Here is a 25,468-nt window from a genome sequence, read left to right as displayed (position 1 = left end):
CTGGATATGCATATATGCACCCTAAAAGCATATTTTTGGGTTACATTAAGGGCATGATTTGCATTACAAAACACTGTGACATACTTAATATACTACAACATACAACAAAAAATCTTTGTAGGGATTGTACTGACTGCTAGTCTGCTAAAGCACCCACCTGACATCAGTTAACTCATAGTACATGTTTCTCGTGTCATCTTTGATGTATATAGCCACGTTGGGTGACTCCAGTGTCTTCATACTGAGTTGTTGGGGAAAGGCACTGACAAACAGAGCTTTGATAGTGTCTGCACTCGTCAGCTCATTGGGCATTCGGATCTGTTTGGTGTCCTCTCCATACTGTAGGTACAGTACACCTACAAATACACCAAATAAGAGTTCACTATTAGTATCAAAAGTTGTTTACGGTAATTTGCAGGTGCATTACCATTGAAATTCCCAAAACCTGTATATATATATATTCCTTAAATGCATATATTAGGGCTTAATAAACATATTGAATGAATGGTAAATGGTGACCTGCATTTTCTTTTAGGTCTATAGTTAGACCAATTCACCAGGTGAAGAGAAAAAAATCTGGTTAAAATTAATTATACTTCATCAATAATATTAAATCATTGTGTTAAACAATACAAACAATGGTTAATGATTAATGCGGAAAGAAATATTTTGGAACTTGTTTAATAACATCACGCATTTCCATTAATCTATTCTGACTAATTTTGGCAAGTCTTATATATGCTTTTAATTACAATAACATATCTATGTTTATAATAATGTAAAACAACAAAACCATCTGAAAAAATGTAAAGGGGACATTTAAAGGAATAGTCTACCCTTTTGCCATATTAAACTATGTTATTACCTCAACTTAGACAAATTAATACATACCTATGTTTTTTCAATGCGTGCTCTATACAGCGTGTTATGAGTGTGTTAGCATTTAGCCTAGCCCCATTCATTCCTATGGTACCAAACAGGGAAGCCACCAAACACTTCCGTGTTTTCCCTATTTAAAGACTGTTACATGAGGAGTTATACCAGTAAGTATGGTGCCACAAAATAAAACTTTTTTTTGGTACCATAGGAATGAACGGGGCTAGGCTAAATGCTAACACATTCATAACACGCTGTGCAGTGCACGCATTGAAAAAAGATAGGTATGTATTAATTCGTCTAGGTTGAGGTAATAACATAGTTTAATATGGCAAAAGAGTAGACTATTCCTTTAACACTTTTTCAAGATGTTAAATAAATCTTTGGTGTCCCCAGAGTACCTATGTGAGGTTTTAGCTCAAAAAACCATATAGATACTTTATTATAGCAAGTTAAAATTGCCACTTTGTTGGTTTGACCAAAAAAATTTGCTGTTTTTGGGTGTGGACTGGCCTTTAATAATAACTTGATCTCTGTACTAAATGGCAGTGCCACAGTTGGATACTGCAGATTAAGGGGCATATTATCCCCCTTCTGGCATCACAAGGGGAGCCAAATTTCAATTACCTATTTTTTTGCAGAGAATGGTTTACCATAACTAAGTTACTGGGTTGTTTTGTTTTCATATTTCATAGGTTAATAGAAGCAATGGGGACCCAATTATAACACTTAAACATGGAAAAAGTCAGATTTTCATGATATGTCCCCTATAAAGGAATAGTTTACTCAAAAAAATGAAAATTCTGTCATCATTTTTTCACTCTCATGTTGTTACAAATTTGTATACATTTCTTTGTTCTGATGAACACAAAGGAAGATATTTTGAGGAGTGTTTGTAAACAAACCAATTATGACCCCCGTTCACTTTCAATAATAGGAAAAAATAATTATATGGAAGTGAATGGGGCTCATGAATGTACAACATGAGTGAGTAAATGATGACAGAATTTAGATTTTTGGGTGAACTATCCCTTTAAGTTGTGAAGGCACTGATACAATACCGTACCTAATGACCTATCCTTGGTCTGGTTGTTTGACTTGACCACAGGCAGGCTCGCCCGTGAGCGGCTCCCTCGGGTGAAGGCGGAGAGAGCTTCTCCCTCCGACATGGCCTCCAAAGAGCTGAGGCAAGCCAATGAGAGAGGCTCCCCTGACTCCCCTACAGCAGACTGAGGAGTCACACTGCGCACAGAACTCCTGACCTACAAGATAACACAATGAAGACATCAGCATGCCATGGACAAATACTGGATCTGATAGGAAACACTTCACAGATGACATTGTGTCTAATATAAACCTACTTTGCGAAAACCCTAAAGGTGCCCGTTGAATAAGCTTGTGCTTTAAATTTTACTGGACAGTGTCAATCTGAATGTCAAGATATGAGAAGAGGTACCGTCATAAACTTTACTGGTCAATAAAAGATGAGTAAACAGAAAGGTCAGAGAGTGAAGTGGAGAGTCGGTAAATGCTATTTTGTAATGCCATAAAGTGGCCAAAAATATATAGTTTTATAGTTCTGCATGTACACACACAGGCTTGCAATTTGTGTGCATAAAGGTACAAAAATGAAAACAATTATCTGCTAATAAAAGAGCAACAACAACAAATATAAAAAGGCTAGGCAGCGGTCTACTTTACTGTTTCATGACACATAAATATACGACTGTCAACATGTCTTTAAGTCAATTACAGCTCAGTTCTGTAATTTAGCGCACATTAAAAAAAGATTTATGTCCACTGACAAAAGCAGTCAACGCACAAGGGACGCAATTTTAAAGAAATTACCCTTCTGTTGCCTATTTATATTTGCAAACTGTAGTGCATCCGTAGTGCATATGTTTGTTCCAATAAAACCCTTAGGGCTTAAACAGACAGCACATATAGGATGGTGGATATGCCGAGTGCATTGAGGATGCGTTCTTGTCCTGAGGCGTTAAGTCAATGTTCTCTTCTCAGCAACTGGAAAAACCGACAAAAGTCCACATATACTGAGTTTGCCTCATCACAACGGAAGCAGCACGCACATTGACCTGCTCTGACATGCACGCCGTATTACCACCCTGCATGACCCGAAGGAACTTAATCCTTCTATACCGCACTGCCTCATTTTCGTCTGTGGTTATGGTGACACCACAAGTACTGTATGAGGTCAGCACACAATTACACCTTACGCTTTGAGTCTGAGACTGTCATTTCCCTTAAGAGGTTCAAGCCACATCTGTAAACACCTTTATATTACCCAAGGAAAGAATTCAAATCACATTTTACAGAGGTTTTGTGCATCTCTGAAGATTAGCTCAAGCTTGAAGTGTGTTTTGATCAAACAATGCTCTATTGTGTCACGCCGTTTACCATACAAAACATTTTAGATCTGATGTCTTGTGTTATGCAAATCTAAAACTTAACTCGGTTCTACTTTGACACCAAATTCACCTTTACATTACTTTACAGGAATGCATATAATGTATCCACTAACTTTGTGGACAATGAATGCCTGAATGTGCCCATTATGAAGGCGTTGCCAGGCAAAACCTTTTGTCAAAGTCAAACACTGTCACCAAAACATCCCAAAGCCCCCCACTCTAAAGGTCCAGGCCAAGACTTGACATTGATGAATATGAATTAGACGTTATCTTTGCACAGGTGTTGTATTGTGGGTTGGCTAACAATCGCTCAGGTGTTCACAGAAGCAGGAGCGAATAATAGCCTTTTATCATCACCATTTGATCACTGCACCAAACTGTGCCCAGATTTATGATGCATGAATAGAGTTACTTCCAGACCAGCATAATTCAAGTGTGCATTAAACATATTAAATACAAAGAATACATTTCTAAGGCTTACTCATTAACTGAGACATTATACTCAATTTTTATATCCACAACTTTTAAGTCTGCGATCAAAAACAGCCACATTTGTTGAATCTGTGAAAAACAGACAGACTTAACACACATAAAGCATTTGCACTCGGACGCTATTGATGTGTCACCTGTAAAATGCAGAGAAATAGAGAGGCCTAAAATACTGCAGGTTCAAGCATAAGAGTCAACATGAGAGGAGCAGCCCGCACGGTTCACTGCACCCAATCACAGGCAGAAAAAGAACCCATACTTTATCTGAGCAGGTCTGATGCCAGGCCTTTGAAATCACTGGCAGGGTCAGATAAATCGTACTTTTAATTTTCTGGAAAAGCAGAATATCGGAAAGGAAATTAGGATAAAAACATTCTCTCTGGAGGGGGGTGAGTCTTATTCAGTGCCAGGAGGCTGACAAAATCAAGATGACAGAAAAGATTACGATATCAGTATTATAGGTAAATGATAACATAAAGATGAAAGAACCTGGAGAGTAGATATTTTGAGATAATTAGTTATTATTTATTAATATTCCTACACATAATATTCAAATTGTTTTGCATAAAATCAAAAGAAAACCGGTATGACAGCTTTTCTGTTTACAGATTCACTTTTCATATCAATCCCTCTCAGTTCATGCAAAAATTTGTTAAAAATCGTTTATCAATCAAAAAATCTCTTCAAAATGAACCTTTTGGTCTTATTTAATGCGTTACAAAACCATTTAACACCCATACAGCAAAAATAAAGCCTAAAATAATTTTTACTGAACGAGTTGATACAAGTCTACTGTAAAAAGAGACGCCACCTGATGCGCTGAAACCAAAACAGTTTTCATTTACGATGATTCACGGTACCCTGGATGCGAAACGTCCACTGTGACACTTCACTCAATGATCAGGACATAATCCAAATATTTAATAGCAAAAACAAGCCAGTATCCTCGTAGGTTCATAAACTTCTCTCTCTCTCAGTTTGCTGCAGAAGTGCGCGTCTCCTTGAGAACCGTGACATCAGCAGGTGTGTTCGGCTTCATGAGGCTCTGCGCAATCAGGCGCGTGAAAAACACCGCGAGAGCGATTCGAAAGCACGGCTCTCGCGATACTCTCTGTCATAACCAGAATGGTATGCGCAGGGCTCCATGAAGTCGAACACACCCAGTGGTATCTTCACAAAGACACTGCACCTTTATAAACTTACCTGAAAGACTTGTTAGGCTGCTAATTGTGCCTAAAACAAGTTGCGAAATGTATATTAGCTTCTTATTTACGAAATCTGAGAGAACATTTGAAGGAATTCGGGGTTTGGTTGGTGACGAAATTAAACTAAATCAAACTAAGAAGGTGCTTTCAAAAATAGCCTACATTCGACAAAAAAATACGGAATTAAATCAAAACAGAAGTACAAAAAATATATACATATTAAGTAGGCGTGCAACTCTTACAAGATTTCAAGATTTTTAAAGGCAAATTCATGTAAAGTGTCAGTGCTTTGGTTGTCAGCTGTACTTGAGCGCAGTCATATGGAGATGCGGTGGTATTGCAGATCCTCTCTACATACATCATCATATGCTTCCAAATTCATGTACGTCAAAATCATATCATGATGGTATAGTTTTATCATTATATATTTTTTATTTATTATATGAATTATTATTCATTCTAGTTGTTATTCAAACATAGCCTATTCAAATTTAATTAATACATTTCAACAGGCTACTCTATAAATAGCCTACTGTGTTGTTTCAACCCATAGCTTGGTCAATTAGGACAAAATAAACAACAGTCCTAAAAGTGCTGGGTTATTTTCCACCCAGAGTTAAGTCAAAAAGGGATAAAACCAGCCTCTGAATTAAAGTAACCCAAATGTTTAGATCTGACCCAACAATGAGTTAAAGCAACCTAACATTTTGGGTCAAAACAATCCAGCATAACACAACAAGTTGGGTTCGCCCCTTTTTGACAACACTAGGTTGAAAATAACAGAGCATTTTTAGAGTGAACAATTAGTTTAAACAAATTAATTTATTCTATAGGTTAAGTTAAACCATCAGTTGGTTTTATCAATATTTGACCAAACCATTTTTAGAGTGAATAACTGTCCAACTTAAACCTATCCAACCACCAACAACAACGATGCAATGAAAATGTCAAGCGGAAACCAACAGCAATTAAAATGTCAGTGCTCATTTATCTGTCAAGAGTTGGATGTTATATGTATAGATCAGAGCAGGGATACTCAGTGTGCTGCAAAAATGAAATATGGGAGACCATAAACATGTGTGGACACAGACCCAACCAGTGTTGCCAACTTAGCAGTTTTGTTGCTAGATTTAGAAACTTTTCTGACTACCCTAGCAAATTTTTTCCCAAAAGCACCTAGCGACATATTTTGCAATTTTTTAATATTTATTTGGCTACTTTTAGCAACTTTTGCCAAGTAACTCAAATCTAAAGAGCATGTATAAACTACCAATACAGTGCTTTATATGCTGTTTAATTGTTGTTAATTTAACAAGTTACAAAGAAGAAAAAAAACCTCCATAAGCTATGATTTTTTAAAGAGTGTTGCTGTTCAATATCAGCGTCATATTTAAATATAAAAATATCTGATCAAAAAGGTATTGTGTTTGTTTTACTTTTACAAATAGCCTACCATATATTTACATTTTTTCAAACAAATCTAAATGAACATATTTTAAATAATGTTTTTGCTGAGATGGCATGTCAGTTTAAGAAATCTCATGGTGCATTTTGTATATTACATAAAGATGATATTACATAATGACGTCATCAAGCAGTGACGTCACAGCGTCATTTAACAACTTTTAGCAACAAATCATTCCACCTTTAGCAACTTCCTCTGGAAAAGCTGGTAACAGTGGACCCAACTAATAAATATAGCTGCAAGCAGCAATGGCGGGCCCTCGCACGTTTTTTTACCGCTACACGGTGCGTCCGAGAAAACGATGCACGGTGGGCAAGGGCATCAAGTGGGTAAATATCAGTGGGCTATTTAATGTTTTTACTGACCCATTTGAGGACTGTAGGTAAAAGAAACCCCACATTTTAAACAAACGGGGGCGCTAGTGAGCCACTTAAGAGACACGCCTATGTGTGACCTGTTTGTGCACACTTAACAGCCGACAACTCTGATGTGTGTGCCGACTTTTAGGTTAATCTAAGCACGCCAAGAGTCCTAAATATGCCTGAAATAAATGTAAAGTTTGGGGCGTTGCCATGGGAACAGCGTTCGAGATATCAAAAATCCCTTCGCAATTTATAATCTACTATGTCTCGGCATCATGTTGACCACTTCTGGTGTCAATCTCATGAATATTCTAGAAGGAGTATTTAAAAGAACATCGGCGTCCACTGAAAGGCTTAAATAAGCCTTTAAAATGAAAGTAAAGTTTGGGGCGTTGCCATGGGAACAGCGTTCGAGATATCAAAAATCCCTTCGCAATTTATCATCTACAATGTCTCGGCATCATGTTGACCACTTCTTGCATCAATCGCATGATTATTCTAGAAGGAGTATTTAAAAGAACATCGGCGTCAACTGAAAGGCTTAAATAAGCCTTTAAAATGAAAGTAAAGTTTGGGGCATTGCCATGGGAACAGCGTTCGAGATATAAAAAATCCCTTCGCAATTTATCATCTACAATGTCTCGGCATCATGTTGACCACTTTTGGTGTCAATCTCATGAATATTCTAGAAGGAGTATTTAAAAGAACATCGGCGTCAACTGAAAGGCTTAAATATGCCTTTAAAATGAAAGTAAAATCTGACGCGTTGCCATGGGAACAGCGTTTGAGATATCAAAAATCCCTTCGCAATTTATCATCTACAATGTCTCAGCATCATGTTGACAACTTCTGGTGTGAATCACATTATTTCCTCAGGAGGAGTATTTAAAAAGTTTACTGCATGCAGATGTAAGGTTTAAATAAGCCTTTAAAATAAAAGTAAAGTTTGACAGGTTGCCATGGGAACAGCGTTCGAGATATCAAAAATCCCTTCGCAATTTATCATCTACAATGTCTCAGCATCATGTTGACAACTTCTGGTGTGAATCGCATTATTTCCCTAGAAGGAGTATTTAAAAGAACATTGCATGCGACTGTCAGGCTAAAATAAGCCTTTAAAATGAAAGTAAAAAGTTTGACGCGTTGCCATGGGAACAGCGTTTGACATATCAAAAATCCCTTCGCAATTTATCATCTACAATGTCTCGGCATCATGTAGACCACTTCTGGAGTCAATCGCATGAATATTCTAGAAGGAGTATTTAAAAGAACATCGGCGTCAACTAAAAGGCTTAAATATGCCTTTAAAATGAAAGTAAAGTTTGACGCGTTGCCATGGGAACAACGTTTGAGATATCAAAAATCCCTTCGCAATTTATCATCTACAATGTCTCAGCATCATGTTGACAACATCTGGAGTCAATCGCATGAAAATCCTAGAAGGAGTATTTAAAAGAGCATCGCATGGAACTGTAAGGCTTAAATATGCCTTTAAAATGAAAGTAAAGTTTGACAAGTTACCATGGGAACAGCGTTCGAGATATCAAAAATCCCTTCGCAATTTATCATCTACAATGTCTCGGCATCATGTTGACCACTTCTTGTGTCAATCGCATGAAAATCCTAGGAGGAGTATTTCAAAGAGCATCGCATGGAACTGTAAGGCTTAAATATGCCTTTAAAATGAAAGTAAAGTTTGACAGGTTACCATGGGAACAGCGTTCGAGATATCAAAAATCCCTTTGCAATTTATCATCTACAATGTCTTGGCATCATGTTGACCACTTTTGGTGTCAATCGCATAAACATTGTAGGAGGAGTATTTAAAAGAACATCGCATGGAACTGTCAAAAAAAATCCACCTTTGTGACTGACAGACTTCCTGGCGCCTGGTGGTGGCGCTATACCTGGGAGTCACAATAGGCACATCGATGCGATCGGAATCTTCAGACGAACAAACACACCGCGTGTCATCACAATAAGAAATTTTTTGCCTTTGATATTAGACACTTCCTGTTTCTCTGATGTCGCCATAAATTTGTCGCCTCGCCATGGCAGAACCGTTCGAGATATCAAAAATCCCTTCGCAATTTAGCAAGTCCAATGTCTCGACATCATGTTCACCACGTTTGGTGTCAATCCCATGAATCCCCTGGGAGGAGTATATAAAAGTTCACTGCATGCATTTTTTAAACAATCCAAAATAGCCGACTTCCTGTTGGGCGGAGCTTAAATGTTAGAGGGCGAAAGTTGTTCGGGTCGATGAGATCTATAAGCGTACCAATTCTCGTACATGTGCGTGAATTTTTGCCCGATCTGTGCATCAATGTTTTTTTTTGCATTACAGGGGGCGCTACAGAGCTCCCTTGCCACGCCCGTGGTCCAGCCTTTGCCCGGACCTGATGGCCGACGACTCTGACGTGTGTGCCAAATTTCAAGAGTTTTCGAGTATGTTAAGGCACCCAAAGTGGCCAAAAGTGTTAAAAAAAAATAAAAATAAAAAAAAAAACAATAATAATCCTAAGGAAAACAATAGGGCTTCGCACCTTTCGGTGCAGGCCATTCTGGCCTGCTCCTCGGTGCTCGGGCCCTAATAAAGTCTTTTATGTGAGGCATCTACTCAAGCCCTAATGACTTGATGTAACTAGAAAAAAAGAAAAGACCTAATGTAATGTAATTAATTGACTGCGACCAGATCTAATGATTTACACAAAACATCAGAAATCTATTGGTGTTTAAAATGTTATAGTCCATCATTGTAAATCTTTTTGCTGTTTCTGCGTGTTTTTGATAAAACTATGACCAGAAACAAGCCTTTTAGTAGAACTACCAATTCATTTTCTAAAAGTACTAACATAATTTGTCTTTACTTTGATATTTGACTTCAGTATTTCATATAAAATTCATCAACTAACCTGCTCTCTAAATCTTTCCTGATGGCCCATGATGACAGAGGCATGGTTGGGATACTTCAGTTTCAGATGTTCAAGGAAAGCCTCTCTCTTATGGTCAATGCTGTACGACTGCATAGCGATCACATCCCCAGCGGTGCGAGGCCCTCCTACTGTGTGTCTCCTTGGCACGGGGCGTGGAGACCAGGGCTCTGACTGATCGATCTCATCTGTCCTGCTTTGCTTTCTGCTGTGGCTGTCTGTATCCTCGTGGGAGCTCGGCCTCTGGTTGCTTTTCACTGGCTCTTTGATTAAAGGCATAGGAAAATATACAGAGGAATAAAGATTAGATAGGAACACTCAGCGGGCTGCTGCACTTGGCTCGAACTTTGCAATTAATTAGTGTGATAACCGACACAGTCAAGGCAATGACCGGCTTAGAGTCAGTCATCTGCTGGCCAAGAGAGCAATTATTGAACAAAGCTACAAGCAGACCGCTTATTTCCTATAAACAGCTTGCACTTTGCAAAAAAGTCTCGGTGGAGTGTGATGGCTTGTTATTGGTCTGGTCTGTCTGCATGGCATTGAGGCCCTCCAGTGAGGAGTCAAACATTGAGCAGAATAAGGGGTCAATTCCACACACAATGTGCCAATTACACACTTGAGCTCAGGGAGAAGATCAGAACTATATGGTACTTTCAGATATACTTTACACATTTGGAAATACACATACAATTAATAATTTAATTAATTCATTTTCATAATCTGTCATGTTGTGCAAATCATATAATCATATCAAGCTTAATATGAGATTAATAATTAGTAGTACAAAGTATTATACTATATATTTACAACAATATTATTTTCTTGTACAATATTAAGCTTAAAAAAACTACACACAACTCTGTGAAGGTTTACTTTAGCAAACTACATTTCTATTATATTTCTTTCAGCTGTTGTGGAATAAGAAACATCACAGAGTCCAGAATAAAATGATTTAACCCATAGCTCTTAAAGATTATTCCCAGAATATTACTGGACATTTTCCCCTCATTATTGGCTATGACAGATGCATTTCATCACAGGAAGCTAATGAGAGACAAGCGATAATCTAATTTCCTTTCTCATTGTCATTTCAGCTGATGCCATACAGTCTCATGACGCTTGTTAGTGAAGATTTGAATGCTTATAGTATCTGAGAAACTTTCATCAGAAGATAGCCAAAACTCTGCGGTATATGTGCAGTAACTTTTGTATCTGTTGCAGAGCAAATATCTTCCCTCTGTGGATAAACTTCACTGGGAAAAAGGAAAAGCTGTTCCGTAGATCAACTGGTAGAGAACAAAGCTAACAAAGGAAATGATGATTCAACCATGGTTTAAAAAGGAAATAAACCAGCTTTTTAGAATGTATGTGTTCATATACACCCATATGTGACTGTAAAAACCCAGCTAAAGTAATTTTGTGTTATTTATTGTTTTCTGCATAAAATAATCATACAGAACATTCTGTTAAAATACAACGTTTATCATTTTTTATTAATATTGACTGAATATTAAAAAATATATATTAAAAATCAATGTGAAATCAAACTTTGATTGAGAGTTTAGCCTGGATTTTACAGACAGGGTCATATAAGTCAGATTTCTCACAAGACATGATAAACAACACTGTCATTAAGAATAAAGAGGATCAGAATGCATGATGTTTCCAACCTTTATTTCTTTGCACATATTCTCCTTAAAATATATTCCATAAAATAACAATTATAATTTGTTTAATTTTTGTGAAGAAAGTGTTAAGGTTTCTGTTGTGCAGTTTTAAGTTACATTTGTACTACAAAAAAGGACGATTATTTAAAAAGAAAGATGATTTCTCATTTGTTGGGAAAAACGCGGCCCCTGAGAGGAAGGCTAGTTAATGTTGTTGAGTGCTCATAGATAACTGTTGTCCAGCTGATTATACATGAATGCCTGATTTGTGTTTCTATTGCATTAGCCAAACAATCATACTCATTTTAATGCTATCACGCATAAAACAGATATACAGTAATAATAACCCTGCAATTATTCTGAGGAACGCAGAGAACTGATCACATCAGTGTTGTCATGTACATCTTCAGCATTTGTTTTGGTAATGTTCTTATTCACTTTTAAAAAAATCCGTAAAAAAAAGTAAAATTCCGGCAGCTGGGGTGCCGGGAAAATACAGTAAAATAACAGGCACAATAAGTCACAGAAATTTTCTGTAATACAAAAATACAGTTTGTTTCTGTAATTTTACATTTTTCAGTCTGTTGTAAGAACCAATATGATTTTAAATATTATATTAACATTATTTAAAAATTAAATTTAATTAAAAAATGTGAGCATTAAATGTTAAATATCTATCCACCCATCCATTTATCCATTGTCTGTATTAGATTGATATTTTATTGTCTTTTAATGACTTCAGCTCAATAAAATTTGTACAAACATTATCTCTAGTGGCATTAAAAAAGCCCCTTGGGACATTTTTGTGCTTACATAACATTTTCCACAATGACTGTGTGTTGAAATGCATTTTTAATGTTCTTCTAATGTCCTCCACCTCCATGTGGTGTATTTACTTATTTATAAAAAAAACTATATCTTTCCATTTCCTTGGAAAACCAGGCACGTCATTTTCCAGGCATGTGAAGTGACTTCATGAAGAGGAAATCCTCTCGTCTCCACTCACAGATGTTGCTTATGCACCTGGGCCTCAATAACAAACATGTATCTCCACAGTTAAAGTTATACATATGGTGGTACAGTACATAATGCAATTTTTGGTTGAATGATTCAAGCTCAAGTATTTAAAAGTTTTGCTTTGTCTGTTAATATGAAGTTTAACTGTATGATGAGTTCAAACTGGAAATCTGTGCTGGATTCATGCGTCATCGCTCCATTTTAAGCTACAAGCTTAGACAATTTTAAGAAGCTGAAGGATTCACAGGCTTATAGTTTAAAGGATATTTGCTTTTCTTCAGAAATGAAATGTGGATTCCTCTTTCGTGAGAGGTATGTTAGTGTCCCAGACTTTTCATTAAGAATACAGCAGTTACGAGCCGTGTACACAGGAACTTAATCCACCTTAAATAGGGCCATTAGCAGAGCACAAGAGATTCATTCAGTGTGTGTGCTGTTAAACAAACAGCCATAGGGGGGCCGCGAGACGGTGCCAGGGGGGCCCCAGTTTTATGACATTTTATAAAATACATTCATTTATCATAAATTTTGTGTAATTGAACCAAAAAAAGAAGCCTACTAACCAACATCACTACTTTGTATAATTTAATATGTTTGTTTAATTAAAATGTTACATTTTAGAACTGTTTTTTTCATAAATTTTCATTGGGGGGGGGGGCGAAGCAATGCACTGTATACTAGGAGGGCCGCACGCAGAAAAAGTTTGAGAACCACTGGTATAGAGCTTATACAGTGTGACAAACATGAAATTTTGCCTTATAAGAAGTTAATAACTTGGCATTATAAGAGATTCAATGCAAAAATGTTTGGTTTACTTTTACTGTATAATATGATCTATTACATATTAAAAGAAATAATGATGGTATATGGATTTTACATTGGGCAGCTGGTACAGGTACATGTCACCAATACTTTTCACATGCAATACCTGACAGCCTATAGGGTAACGCGAATTAAGAAGTAAGCAGTGTTGTTTTATTTGTTAAAGTTAACACAATTATCCTTTCTCTCAAGGACTCAAATAATGACTTGTTGGCCTGTTTAAACACATATATGGGTATTTAGATTGCAATTTTATTTAAGACAAAGTGCAAATTTGTAACTGTAAATCATTCCTTGTGACACAATAGCATTTCAAATAAAACAGCTAAGCACTGAAACCAGGAGTTAAGTTACTAAACTACAATATTGTATCTCTTTGGTTACTACAATTGAATCTGAAATATGAGTGCCCTCTAGTGTTTAAAAAGATTATTCTTTTGAAAAACATATTTTTAAAAAATGAATTGTGGAATGCAGATGTCACGGTAGGAAATCCACTGTTTCGACCGTGTCATGTGTGTGTGTGTTTGTTTGTTCACTCACCCCAGCCATGTGCTCGTTAGAGCGATTCCCTTCACCTGTGTGTTGATTGTCTCGCTCCAGCTGTTCATCATTACATCACCTCCATAAATACTCACCTGACTTTCTGTTCCCTGCCAGATTCTCACTTTGTGTTCAACTCCGTGTTGTTTGGTTGTCTCGTGTCGTTTGGATTACAGTTTCAGTTGGATGTGTATTGTCGTCGTCTTCATGTGGATGTTCCCGTGTTCAGCCTGGATTTCACCACTGCTCACCACTCCACCAACGTCGCACTCAAACACCAACTTCCACCGTAGTCTTCGCCACCATTGCAAACAACAACAACACTGGACTATTTACTTACGCATTGACTCTCAATACTCTCTCTGTGTTTGTTATTAATAAACATTGTGTTATTTATCTCCTGCATTTGCTTCCGCTCATTACATGTCACTACAGAAGAATCTGGCCAACATGGAAGCAGCGGGAGAACAACCCATATCCTTGTTGGAAGAGTTTCTCCAGCGATCGTTGGCTAGGATGGATCATCAGGACAAAGCCATTGACGATATGCGGAAGGCCGTCCATGCAATGGTGGCGAAAGTGTCCGAGCTCTCCCAGCGATTTCCACACACCACGCTACCCGCATCATCTTCACCTCCAGGGGGTAGTTCTTTTCCAGAACCCCGGTTACCCATCCCAGAAAAATACTCTGGTGAGCCCAAGTACTGCCGTACATTTCTCTCTCATTGCTCTCTCCACTTTGCCCAACAGCCCCGGTCATTTTTCCTCGAGGAAACTAAGGTCGCGTTCACGCTCTCACTCCTGACCAGCAAGGCTGCCCTCTGGGGGACGGCGGTGTGGGAGAACAAGGACATCTGCTGCTCCTCGTTCACCCTGCTATCCCAGGAGATGAAGAGGGTCTTCGATCACTCCGTCGCTGGGAAGGAAGCCGCCCGTCTCCTCACGGAGCTTCGACAGGGGGAGCGGTCGGTTTCGGACTATTCCATCGAGTTCCGGACCCTGGCGGCGGAGTGCAGGTGGAACGAGGAGGCGCAGTGGGATCATTTCCTGCATGGGTTGGCGGATCGGATCCAGCGAGAGATCGTCACGGCGGAGCTACCCACGGCGCTCAACGGGCTGGTGGATTTGGCGATCCGGGTCGACGCTCGACTATCCATTGCCGCCCGTAGGAAGTCATCCGCCACATCCCAGCCAAGTACCGGGGTTTCCCATCTGCCCAGCGAAATCTCCGCCGGCGGTCTCTGAGATCCGGAGCCCATGCAGGTGGGCCGAGCTCGGTTACCCCGGGAGGAGAGGAATCGGCCGAGATCCCTGGGATTGTGTCTGTACTGCGGTGAGCCGGGTCATCAGTGTCAGCAATGCCCGGTAAAAGACCAAGCCCGGTAGTAAGACTGAGGCTACTCTCTGCCAGCAAGACCTCGACAACATCCACTCTCCTTCCGGTGAGGCTACGGTGGTCCACCAAGTCTCACACTGGTCACGCACTTCTGGATTCGGGGGCGGAGGGCAACTTCATCGACAGCTCACTGGCACGTAAGCTTCAGATACCGGTTATTCCTCTCACCCACCAGATTGTGCCCTTCGCCCTCAACGGACAACAACTTCCCACTATCAAGCACACCACCGCACCCATCACACTCATCACTTCTGGAAATCACACAGAGACAATTTCTTTTTTTATCACTGACACTGCTCTCTCCCCCATTGTTCTCGGACATCCTTGGCTCCATTCCCATAACCCCACTGTTGACTGGAAACTGGGTTCTGTTACCAGCTGGAGCGAGGAGTGTCATAAGTCCTGTCTTGTCTCTGCCTGTTTAACTGTTTCTGAGTCTGTGTTTCAGGGGGAAGCAGTGGATTTGTCTAACGTGCCCGCGGAGTACCACGACCTGAAGGCGGTTCTCAGTAAGTCTCGGGCTGATTCTCTTCCTCCGCATCGTCCCTATGACTGTGCGATAGAATTATTGCCAGGTACGTTTCCGCCTAAGGGCAAGTTATACTCTCTGTCAGTTCCTGAGATGGAGGCCATGGAGAAATATATTTCTGATTCTCTGGCAACGGGGTTCATTCGTCCTTCCTCTTCTCCAGCGGGGGCGGGGTTCTTTTTTGTGGGTAAGAAGGACGGGTCCTTGCGACCTTGTATTGACTACCGAGGGTTGAACAACATTACGGTAAAGAATACCTATCCTTTGCCGTTAAAGGGATAGTTCACCCAAAAATGAAAATTCTGTCATCATTTACTCACTCTCATGTTGTTACAAACCCGCATAAATTTCTTTGTTCTGATAAACACGAAGAAAGATATTTTGAGAAATGTTTGTAACCAAGCCGTTCGTGGACCCCATTCACTTCCATAGCAGGATAAAAGAATACTATGGAAGTAAATGGGGTCCACGAAAGGTTTGGTTACAAACTTTTCTCAAAATATCTTCTTTTGTGTTTATCAGTAAAAAAAATTGCATACATGTTTAGAACAACATGAGAGTGAGAAAATGATGACAGAATTTTAATTTTTTGGTGAACTATCCCTTTAATGTCTTCTGCCTTCGAGAGGTTGCAAGGAGCGTCCCTCTTCACTAAATTGGACTTACGTAATGCATATCATTTGGTCCGTATTAGGAAGGGGGATGAATGGAAGACTGCTTTTAACACCCCTCGTGGCCATTTTGAGTACTGCGTGATGCCTTTCGGGCTCACGAACTCGCCAGCGGTCTTCCAAGCACTCGTTAATGACGTGTTGCGAGACATGATCGATCAGTTTATATATGTTTACCTGGATGACATACTGATCTTTTCCTCGTCTCTCCAGGAGCATTTGCAACACGTACGACGAGTGCTTCTGCGGTTGCTAGAGAATGGGCTTTTTGTCAAGGCGGAAAAATGCGTTTTTCATGCACAGTCTGTTTCTTTTCTAGGACACATCATTTCGACTGAGGGTGTGCGCATGGATCCTGAGAAGGTTAAGGGTGTGGTGGATTGGCCATCCCCAGAGTCTCGCAAGGCCCTGCAGAGATTTCTGGGGTTCGCCAATTTTTACCGGTGCTTCATTCGCAATTTCAGCCAACTAGCCGCACCTCTGACTGCCTTGACTTCCCTAGTTTGACGTTCAGGTGGTCGGACGCAGCCGAGGCTGCGTTTGCCAAACTGAAAAGCTGCTTTGTTTCAGCTCCCATTCTTGTCACCCCTGATCGCTCACGTCAATTCATAGTGGAGGTCGATGCGTCAGAGGTGGGGGTAGGAGCAGTGCTTTCCCAGCGCGCATCCTCAGACGAAAGGGTTCATCCTTGCGCGTATTTTTCTCACCGTTTATCTCCTGCGGAAGTTAATTATGACATTGGCAATCGAGAGTTGTTGGCTGTCAAGCTAGCACTGGAGGAATGGCGTCACTGGCTTGAGGGGTCGGGTGTACCTTTCATTGTTTGGACGGACCATAAGAATCTCGAGTACATTAGAACCGCCAAAAGACTTAACTCCAGGCAGGCTCGGTGGGCACTTTTTTTCGGACGTTTCGATTTTACATTATCTTACCGGCCGGGTTCCAAAAACATCAAACCCGATGCTTTATCCCGTCTTTTTGAGCGTTCCGATTGCACTGCTACTCCCGAGCCCATTTTACCGGAGACCATCATTATCTCCGCGCTCAGATGGGAGGTCGAATCGAAGGTTTTGTCAGCCTTAGAAGGGGTAACGCCCCCGGCTCGGTGCCCACCGAATCGTTTGTTTGTGCCGGAGAGGTTACGGTCTGACGTCCTCCAGTGGGGTCATTCTTCCAGTGTTGCTTGTCACCCAAGGGTTAGTAGAACTAGGTTCCTAGTCAAGCAACAATTTTGGTGGCCTGGTATGGCTCGTGACGTCCACGACTTCGTCTTGGCTTGTTCGGTTTGTGCCACTGGTAAGACTTCCAATCGTCCTCCTGATGGGTTACTCTTACCGTTGTCCGTCCCTTTGAGACCCTGGTCCCATATATCGCTAGATTTCATTACCGCCCTCCCACCCTCTAAGGGTAATACGGTGATTTTAACCGTAGTGGACCGGTTCTCGAAGGCGACTCATTTCATTCCCTTGCCCAAATTACCATCAGCCAAGGAAACAGCGGTAGCTGTCATTGACCACGTCTTCCGGATACATGGCCTCCCGACAGACGTGGTCTCTGACGGGGTCCCCAATTTGTGTCCAAATTTAGGAGCGACTGTTAGTCTTTCATCCGGGTTCCATCCCCAGAGCAATGGTCAAACCGAACGAGCCAACCAGGATGTGGAAAGGGTGTTACGATGTTTGGTTTCCAAGAATCCTTCGTCCTGGTGTCAGCAACTCTCAATTGTGGAGTATGCACACAATTCTCTGCCAGTGTCATCTACGGGCATGTCTCCATTTAAGTGTAGTTTAGGGTACCAACCACCTAATTTTGTCAGTACGGAATCCGAGGTGTCGGTCCCCTCCGCACACGCACTAGTCCAGAGGTGTCAGAGCTTTGCTCCAGGCAAGGTCGCGCACCAAGGCCAAGGCCGATCGCCACCGGTCAAAGCCTCCCAGTTACGTCGTCGGTCAAAGAGTGTGGCTTTCAACCCAGAATATTCCGATGCGTTCCGTTTCGAATAAGCTTGCTCCCAAATTTATTGGCCCGTTTTCTGTTACCAAAATCATCAATCCGGTAACAGTGCGTCTGAGCCTTCCACCGGCGTACAGGAGGGTTCACCCCGTTTTTCATGTTTCCAAAATTAAACCGGTGATTTCATCCCGTCTTAATCCGCCTGCCCCGGTTCCCCCCCCGCCTCGTATCGTTAATGGGGAGACCACTTATTCGGTTAACCGTATTCTGGACTCCAGACGGAGGGGACGCGGATTTCAGTACTTGGTGGATTGGGAAGGTTACGGTCCGGAGGAGAGAAGGTGGGTTCCTGCTCGAGACATACTGGATCACCGCCTTATCGATGACTACAATCGACAGGTAAAGCAGGCTGGGAACGTCAAGGGGCGTTCCTAGGGGAGGGGGTACTGTCACGGTAGGAAATCCACTGTTTCCACCGTGTCATGTGTGTGTGTGTTTGTTTGTTCACTCACCCCAGCCATGTGCTCGTTAGAGCGATTCCCTTCACCTGTGTGTTGATTGTCTCGCTCCAGCTGTTCATCATTACATCACCTCCATAAATACTCACCTGACTTTCTGTACCCTGCCAGATTCTCACTTTGTGTTCGGCTCCGTGTTGTTTGGTTGTCTCGTGTCGTTTGGATTACAGTTTCAGTTGGATGTGTATTGTCGTCGTCTTCGTGTGGATGTTCCCGTGTTCAGCCTGGATTTCACCACTGCTCACCACTCCACCAACGTCGCACTCAAACACCAACTTCCACCGTAGTCTAGAGGTCTTCACGGGTCCACTTAGATCCGAAAACCCGAGGTCCGACCCGAGACCCGATCGGGTTCGGGTCTAAAAGTTTCACATGTGCCTCGGACACGGGTCGGGTACAATAATAGCGGTATCGGGTCTCGGGTAATTTAAAAATGAATGTGTTTTTTCTGAACGGACCCGAGAAGACCCGAACTCTCTCGCCTGTGTGCGTCAATGTCCTTTTCAAACCTCTCATCTGTTTGCCAAGAGCGCTTGCGACATTGTGTGGTTGTCAGAAGGTTCATTTTCGTTGAGACAAACATGTCAGTCAATTATAAATGTACATTTTAGCGGTTACGTGGGTGTCGTCGTCAGATAACAAAGTAAAACGAATGAAGCAGCTCGCCAAATTGGTTGCAAGGCCACCGGAGTTTCTTTCTGTCTGACTGCTGCGCGTGGGTCTGCAGAATGCACACACGTCCGTGCCGTTTACATTCGGTTCCAGTCGGGTTAAAAAATTTTTTTCACTAGTTCGGGTCGGACTCGGGTCTAATTTTCTCGGGTTTGTCTCGGGTCGGGTCTTTCTTTAAAATTTTTTTATTTATGCACGTCGGGTTCGGGTGTGAAGTGATTCGGGTCATTTCGGGTCGGGTACATTTCTTTGGACCCGAGAAGACCTCTACCGTAGTCTTCGCCACCATTGCAAACAACAACAACACTGGACTATTTACTTCCGCATTGACTCTCAATAATCTCTCTGTGTTTGTTATTAATAAACATTGTGTTATTTATCTCCTGCATTTGCTTCCGCTCATTACGTGTCACTACAGCAGATCATTCATTGTTTCTTAATATGCTAAAATACTTTATTTTGTGGTAGAAAATCATAAATTCAATGATTAATTATTATGTTATGCAAAAATACTTGATAATGCAGGTCTAAAGCCTAAACAAAACAGATTTTTTTATTAATATAATAAATGCTTGAAATGTTAGACTTTCATCTGCATAAGCTCGACACATTATTAAAAATGTGCCTTCCTTGTAAAGCTTTTTCTGACCTTGCAATAATTTTGGTTCACCCCTCTCACAGTCTAAAGCACACAGTGTCCATGGAAACTTAAAAAGTGCTAAATTGGCCAAGAGTTACAATCTGTCAGTGTAGCTACAGCATATTCAATCCACACTGTTCAAACACACAGAGCTTAAACTTTTTGGAAAGCTGGGAAACTTCAGAATGTTCACCTCTGTGTTTATCACGACTTACAGCATAAGAAAACTGACTGTACGGAGATCAATACATATATATCTTTAAAATGAGCACAGAAACTCAGTTGTCATAGAAATGTAATCATTGGTGGGTTTTATCAAATTGGTTTGACCGTGGTTTTAGTAGATAGTTGGAAAATACAAACAAAATCTTTCTGTTTACATTTTAGGCAGCTCTCATTCTTTCCTGTGTTTCAATGAGTAAAGAGCATAGGAATCTTTTATTAACCTTGTGGTACATTCAGATCAGGACACCACCATCAACACCAGACAGGAAATCATCCAATCCCCAACCAAGCTTTTCCATGTATTTGTCCTTGCCTGTTTTTCCTGCCCTCTTTGTAATTTAAATACATGAACACACACACACACAGATTCACCTAACACACAGCTCTCATAGCACACCAAAAACTATCAACATAGAGTAAAATCCCATGCTGACTTTACTCCTCTAACAATTCAGCTTTAAAACTGCAGTCTACCATTAATATTTTTTTATAATATAATTTTCCCCCCTATTTTTTAAATCATCATCGCTTGGGGTTGGGGTTAGATTTGGGGTTTGGGTTAGTACTTTTATGTATTGGTTTCTACATTTTTATCTTCCACTTTAAAAACTATTCTTGCCTGGAGTTGGGGTTAGAGTTGGGGTTTGGGTTAGGAGGATGTCTAAAAATGTAACAGAAAGTGATTCTAACCCCAAGCGACAATGGTAAGAAAATAGGGAAAAACTTTGAGAAAACAATACATAAAATGACAAGAAAAAGAAAGTCGTGCCACGAAAATTAAAAACTATTTATGGAAATTTGTGTGAGTGACACAAATAAGACAGGTGCTCAGTGCACAAAAAAAGCTGAATTTTGTGCCACGGACACAAATAAATGTATCCAATTTTGCGTGACTATTACACGACTTTCCGTGAGATCAGTCTGGTAAAAGCATTTTATAAAAGTACTTTAAACATAAATTAAAACTGATTTGAATTGAATCATTATAAAAATTTTATAAAACCCAGATTTTTAAGACATGATTTTATAGACGTTTCAGGCAGCATTTAACAAATGGCTTTTAAACAAACTTAACTTCTGGTAGACTTCTGCAAAGAATCAGTAATAACAGAGCCTTATTTCTGATAACAAGCAAAATAAATAACAAGTAGATAACCTTAGTTCAAATCAGAGATAAAGCGTATTAACTACTACACTGAGCTAACGTTACTGTGTAAAATTAAACTTGTACAATGTTAGCTACAGATCCTTGAATTCTTGGCTGCCGAAATTCTCTTTGCACGGCAGTGATCAATGCTCGCTGCCCCCCCTCATCTTAGAAAACTGAAAAACATTTTTATTTTCGAAAAGGTATTTGTTCCAGAGGTCAGTTTAGCCCCTAACCAGTCCGATAAACAAACACAGACCGGAAGTTAACTTCAGGCCAGGTGCGTAGCTGTGGCAAATGCTGATGAAACCATCTATAAACAGTTGTATTTAATACTAATAGACGGATTTAAAGGTGGGGTGCATGATTTCTGAAAGCCAATGTTGACATTTGAAATCACCTAGACAAATCACCCCACACATACGCAACCCAGGCAACGATGTCGGTAAGTAGACACGCCCCTTACTGCTGACTGGTGGCTACAAGTGAGTTGTTGTAGTCGGCCAGACTCCCTTTTCCAAAGTGTTTTTTTTAAATCACGCACCCCGCCTTTAAAATCTAATTTCACTTTAACCAAGCATTTTCAACATTTTATTTCAACTTATAAAAACGGTATTTTTTTAGATGTGACAACATAAGAAGAAAGCTTAATTGCTAATATTATGCAGAAGCTCAAAGATGACATTTCAGTAAGCTCACCATTTTACCATTCATCTACTGTGTTGTTGAGTTACTTCTATATTTTAAAAACATTAGATCTGGTTCCCTTCAAACTCAGAACAAATTGCAGTGTTGTTCCCTGACAAGTGTGATTCATGCAGCAAGCTTACATGAGAATGTCAAAGCAGAAGCGTAAATACAGCTACAGTACAGTATGTGGACTTCAGCCGAGTTAAGCCAGGATTCTGCAGCACAAAACTCATCAATGTGTAAGCAGTGTGAGCCAGGTTCATGCATTAAAGAAATGCATAACTTAAAAACAAATGTAACATTGTCTATGAAAACCTACTTACAAATTACTTGCGAACACATACATTTTTCATAATTAACAAATTGTTACATTTCATCACAGTTTGATACTGTCCCCCACAGTCTAAACCCCCACACCTGTTGTTGGTCATATCGGATGCCCATGCTCTTTACACTGGCAGAGTTACGTCGAATGCAAATCCTGACCTAGTCAGCAAAGCAGTGGAATGCAACCCATCCAGCTCCCAATCACACACATGCTTCGGCTCAAAGGATTTGGGATGACGCAGGGCCATCAGTATTTCAGCAGACCTCAACAACAATTAAGCCTTATCGACCAGTGCTATTTTATAGACCATTTAGCTGGCCCACAGTAGTGCCCTGCATTCTACACCATTACAACAAATGGGAGTCAAATCGCTGTTAATGTAGCACAAGCGTCTCATAAGAACTGAAAAAGACCTGAACCTTGATTCCAAAATACTGTGACACACTGAATGTGGTTTACTCCAGCATACCCAGCTCATTAATGGCAATATTTATTATTATTTACCTGTGACAGAATGATCATCTAACTCATATTAAAAACAGTATGTCCTTTATAATAGAAGTCAATGGAAATACTTCATTTAGTTAATTATGACAATATGTGTTCCTGTCTGTGAAATCCTGGCTTAAAGGGACTCATTTTCCAGCTCCCCTACAGTTAAACATTTGATTTTTATCATTTTGGAATCCATTTAGCTGATCTCTGGGTCTGGCGGTACCACTTTTAGCATAGCTTAGCATAATCCATTGAATCTGATTAGACCATTAGCAGCGCGCTAAAAATAACCAAAGAGTTTCAATATTCTTCTTATTTAAAACTTGACTCTTCTGTAGTTACATTGTGTACTAAGATTGATGGAAAATTAAATGTTGCAATTTTCTAGGCAGATATGGATAGGAACTATACTCTCATTTTGACGTTATAGTCAAAGGACTTTCCTGCCGTAACATGGTTGCCTAAAAAAATCGCAACTTTAATATTCCAACGGTCTTAATACACAATGTATATAGGAAGCCTATTTAAAAAAAGTGGAGTGTCCCTTTAAGTCTCAAAATCTTATTATTAGGAGCATTGATTCCAATACTTGATTTCACTTTCATTTCAATCTTCGACATGATCTTACTCAGTTAATATAATATTAAAGATATCAACGTTATATTTTCACAGAATATTCTTTAAATTACATAGGATGATTTATGTAAAAACAGTTTAATATAAAAATGACTTCATTTGGGTTTTCACAGACAGGGTCACATATATCATTGTATTTACATCCATTTACATCCACGCAAACTGTGACTCGTTTTAGTTATTGTTTTTCATAACAATGATGAAAGTCATTCTAGGTGAGTTGGTCACAGTACAGTACAGTATGCTTAATAATCCTCAATCACTTGAAGAGCATATTCAACAGCATTTAATATTAAATAAATAAAAAACATTACTTTTGATATTTGGTTTTCATATTGAAATCTCGGTAACACTTTAAAATAATGTTCATTAGTTAACATTAGTTAACTACATTAGTTAACATGAACTAATGATGAACTACACTTATACAGCATTTATTAATCTTTATTAATGTTAATTTCAACAATTACTAATACTTTATTAAAATTTGGTTAACGTTAGTTAATGCACTGTGAACTAACATGAACAAACAATGAACAGCTTTATTTCTATTAACTAACATTAACAAAGATTAATAAATACTGTAACAAATGTATTGCTCATGGTTTGTTCATGTTAGTTAATACATTAACTAATGTTAACTAATGAACATTATAATAAAGTGTTACCGAAATCTCAACTGTGTGAGATTTTTACCCAAACTGTAAAGCAAGCGCACAGTATCTTAAGAACTTTTCTAAGGTCTACAGTCGAGACAAATTTTAATTTCACTGCCATACTGTTTAATAAAACTGCTGGACTGATACTACATCCAATTTCTAAGCTTTAATTTACTGAAGTGTTGTTTATGTGATGGGACCACACTTCATAAAGCAGGATATTAAATCACAAAAGCAAGACAGGTAGCACTAAAGCACAAAACAAAGTCACACAATGATATCAGTGCCATACACATCATATATTAGAGATCTGGTAACACTTTACAAGAAGTTTGTATTAGCTACTAATAAACAATATATATTTTTTAGCATTAATTTATCTTTATTAATGCCAGTTATTGCCAATACAGTTGTTAATAATAATTAGTTCTTTTTGCATTAACTGGTACTACAGTAGTTACAACTGTGCTATAAATTACATGAAAATGAATAAATGCTGTAGACATATTGTTAGCTAATGCATTAACAAATACAACCAGTGGTTCAAAAACAGAATGCTTTGCAAAGCCCAAATTATAACAGCGCTTTAAATTGTCAAACACAACACGTTTTTCAGCTTGTTAAAACATGTAATCACATCACAAAATGTAATTTACTACAAAATAGTTTTCAAACTGCAGCACAAACCTAATAAGTGTCTCAACTCACTATTTTTATGAAATGTGTTCCCATAAATGACCTGACTTTTATAGAGGTAGTTTTACAAACACTCACCAGCTCCCAATAACGTCCTCCGAATCAGTTTGCATGTGCTCGGTGCAAAGCTCACGCTATATTAAATGTGTCTCGCCCACTCCTCAAAGCATTGCATCTCCTCTCTGCCCTGCACAGCAGAAGTTTATGTGAGTGTCTGTGAGTCTGAGGTGCAGTAAAGAGGAGGGTCTATAGTTTGACTAATGTCATTTGCATTCCTGAAACAAAACCATTCACCTATCAGCAACTTTATAAGACAGGGTTCACAGAAGACTAATAAAGAAACAAAGTTTATGTTTGTGGTCCAGAGTGTTTTTAGGTTACGGCATCAGACCTTTAAGACAAAGA

The 25,468-nt window shown here is 39.5% G+C and overlaps 1 protein-coding gene across 6 annotated transcripts in view; it reads right to left on the bottom strand.

Moving 5' to 3' along the window:
- Window positions 1-25,261, bottom strand: part of kiaa1217 (KIAA1217 ortholog) — a 47,388-nt gene extending 22,127 nt beyond the window's left edge. For 5 of the 6 annotated variants that reach the window (XM_065276426.2, XM_065276432.2, XM_065276427.2 and 2 more), the window contains exons 1-4: window positions 25,142-25,261; window positions 9,739-10,019; window positions 1,943-2,138; window positions 158-356 (exon numbers count right to left, since the gene is read on the bottom strand). In XM_065276426.2, coding sequence (XP_065132498.1) covers window positions 158-356; window positions 1,943-2,138; window positions 9,739-9,852 — 509 coding nt within the window. In that variant the 5' untranslated portion in view covers window positions 9,853-10,019; window positions 25,142-25,261. Of the gene's footprint in view, window positions 1-157; window positions 357-1,942; window positions 2,141-4,654; window positions 4,832-9,738; window positions 10,020-25,141 lie in introns of those variants that run through there. The other variant, XM_065276431.2, reaches the window with a different exon arrangement.
- Window positions 25,262-25,468: the final 207 nt, after the last annotated feature.

Source organism: Paramisgurnus dabryanus, chromosome 6 (assembly GCF_030506205.2).
Source record: "Paramisgurnus dabryanus chromosome 6, PD_genome_1.1, whole genome shotgun sequence".
Lineage (NCBI taxonomy): Eukaryota > Metazoa > Chordata > Actinopteri > Cypriniformes > Cobitidae > Paramisgurnus > Paramisgurnus dabryanus.
This window is presented reverse-complemented; position numbering and strand designations above follow the sequence as displayed.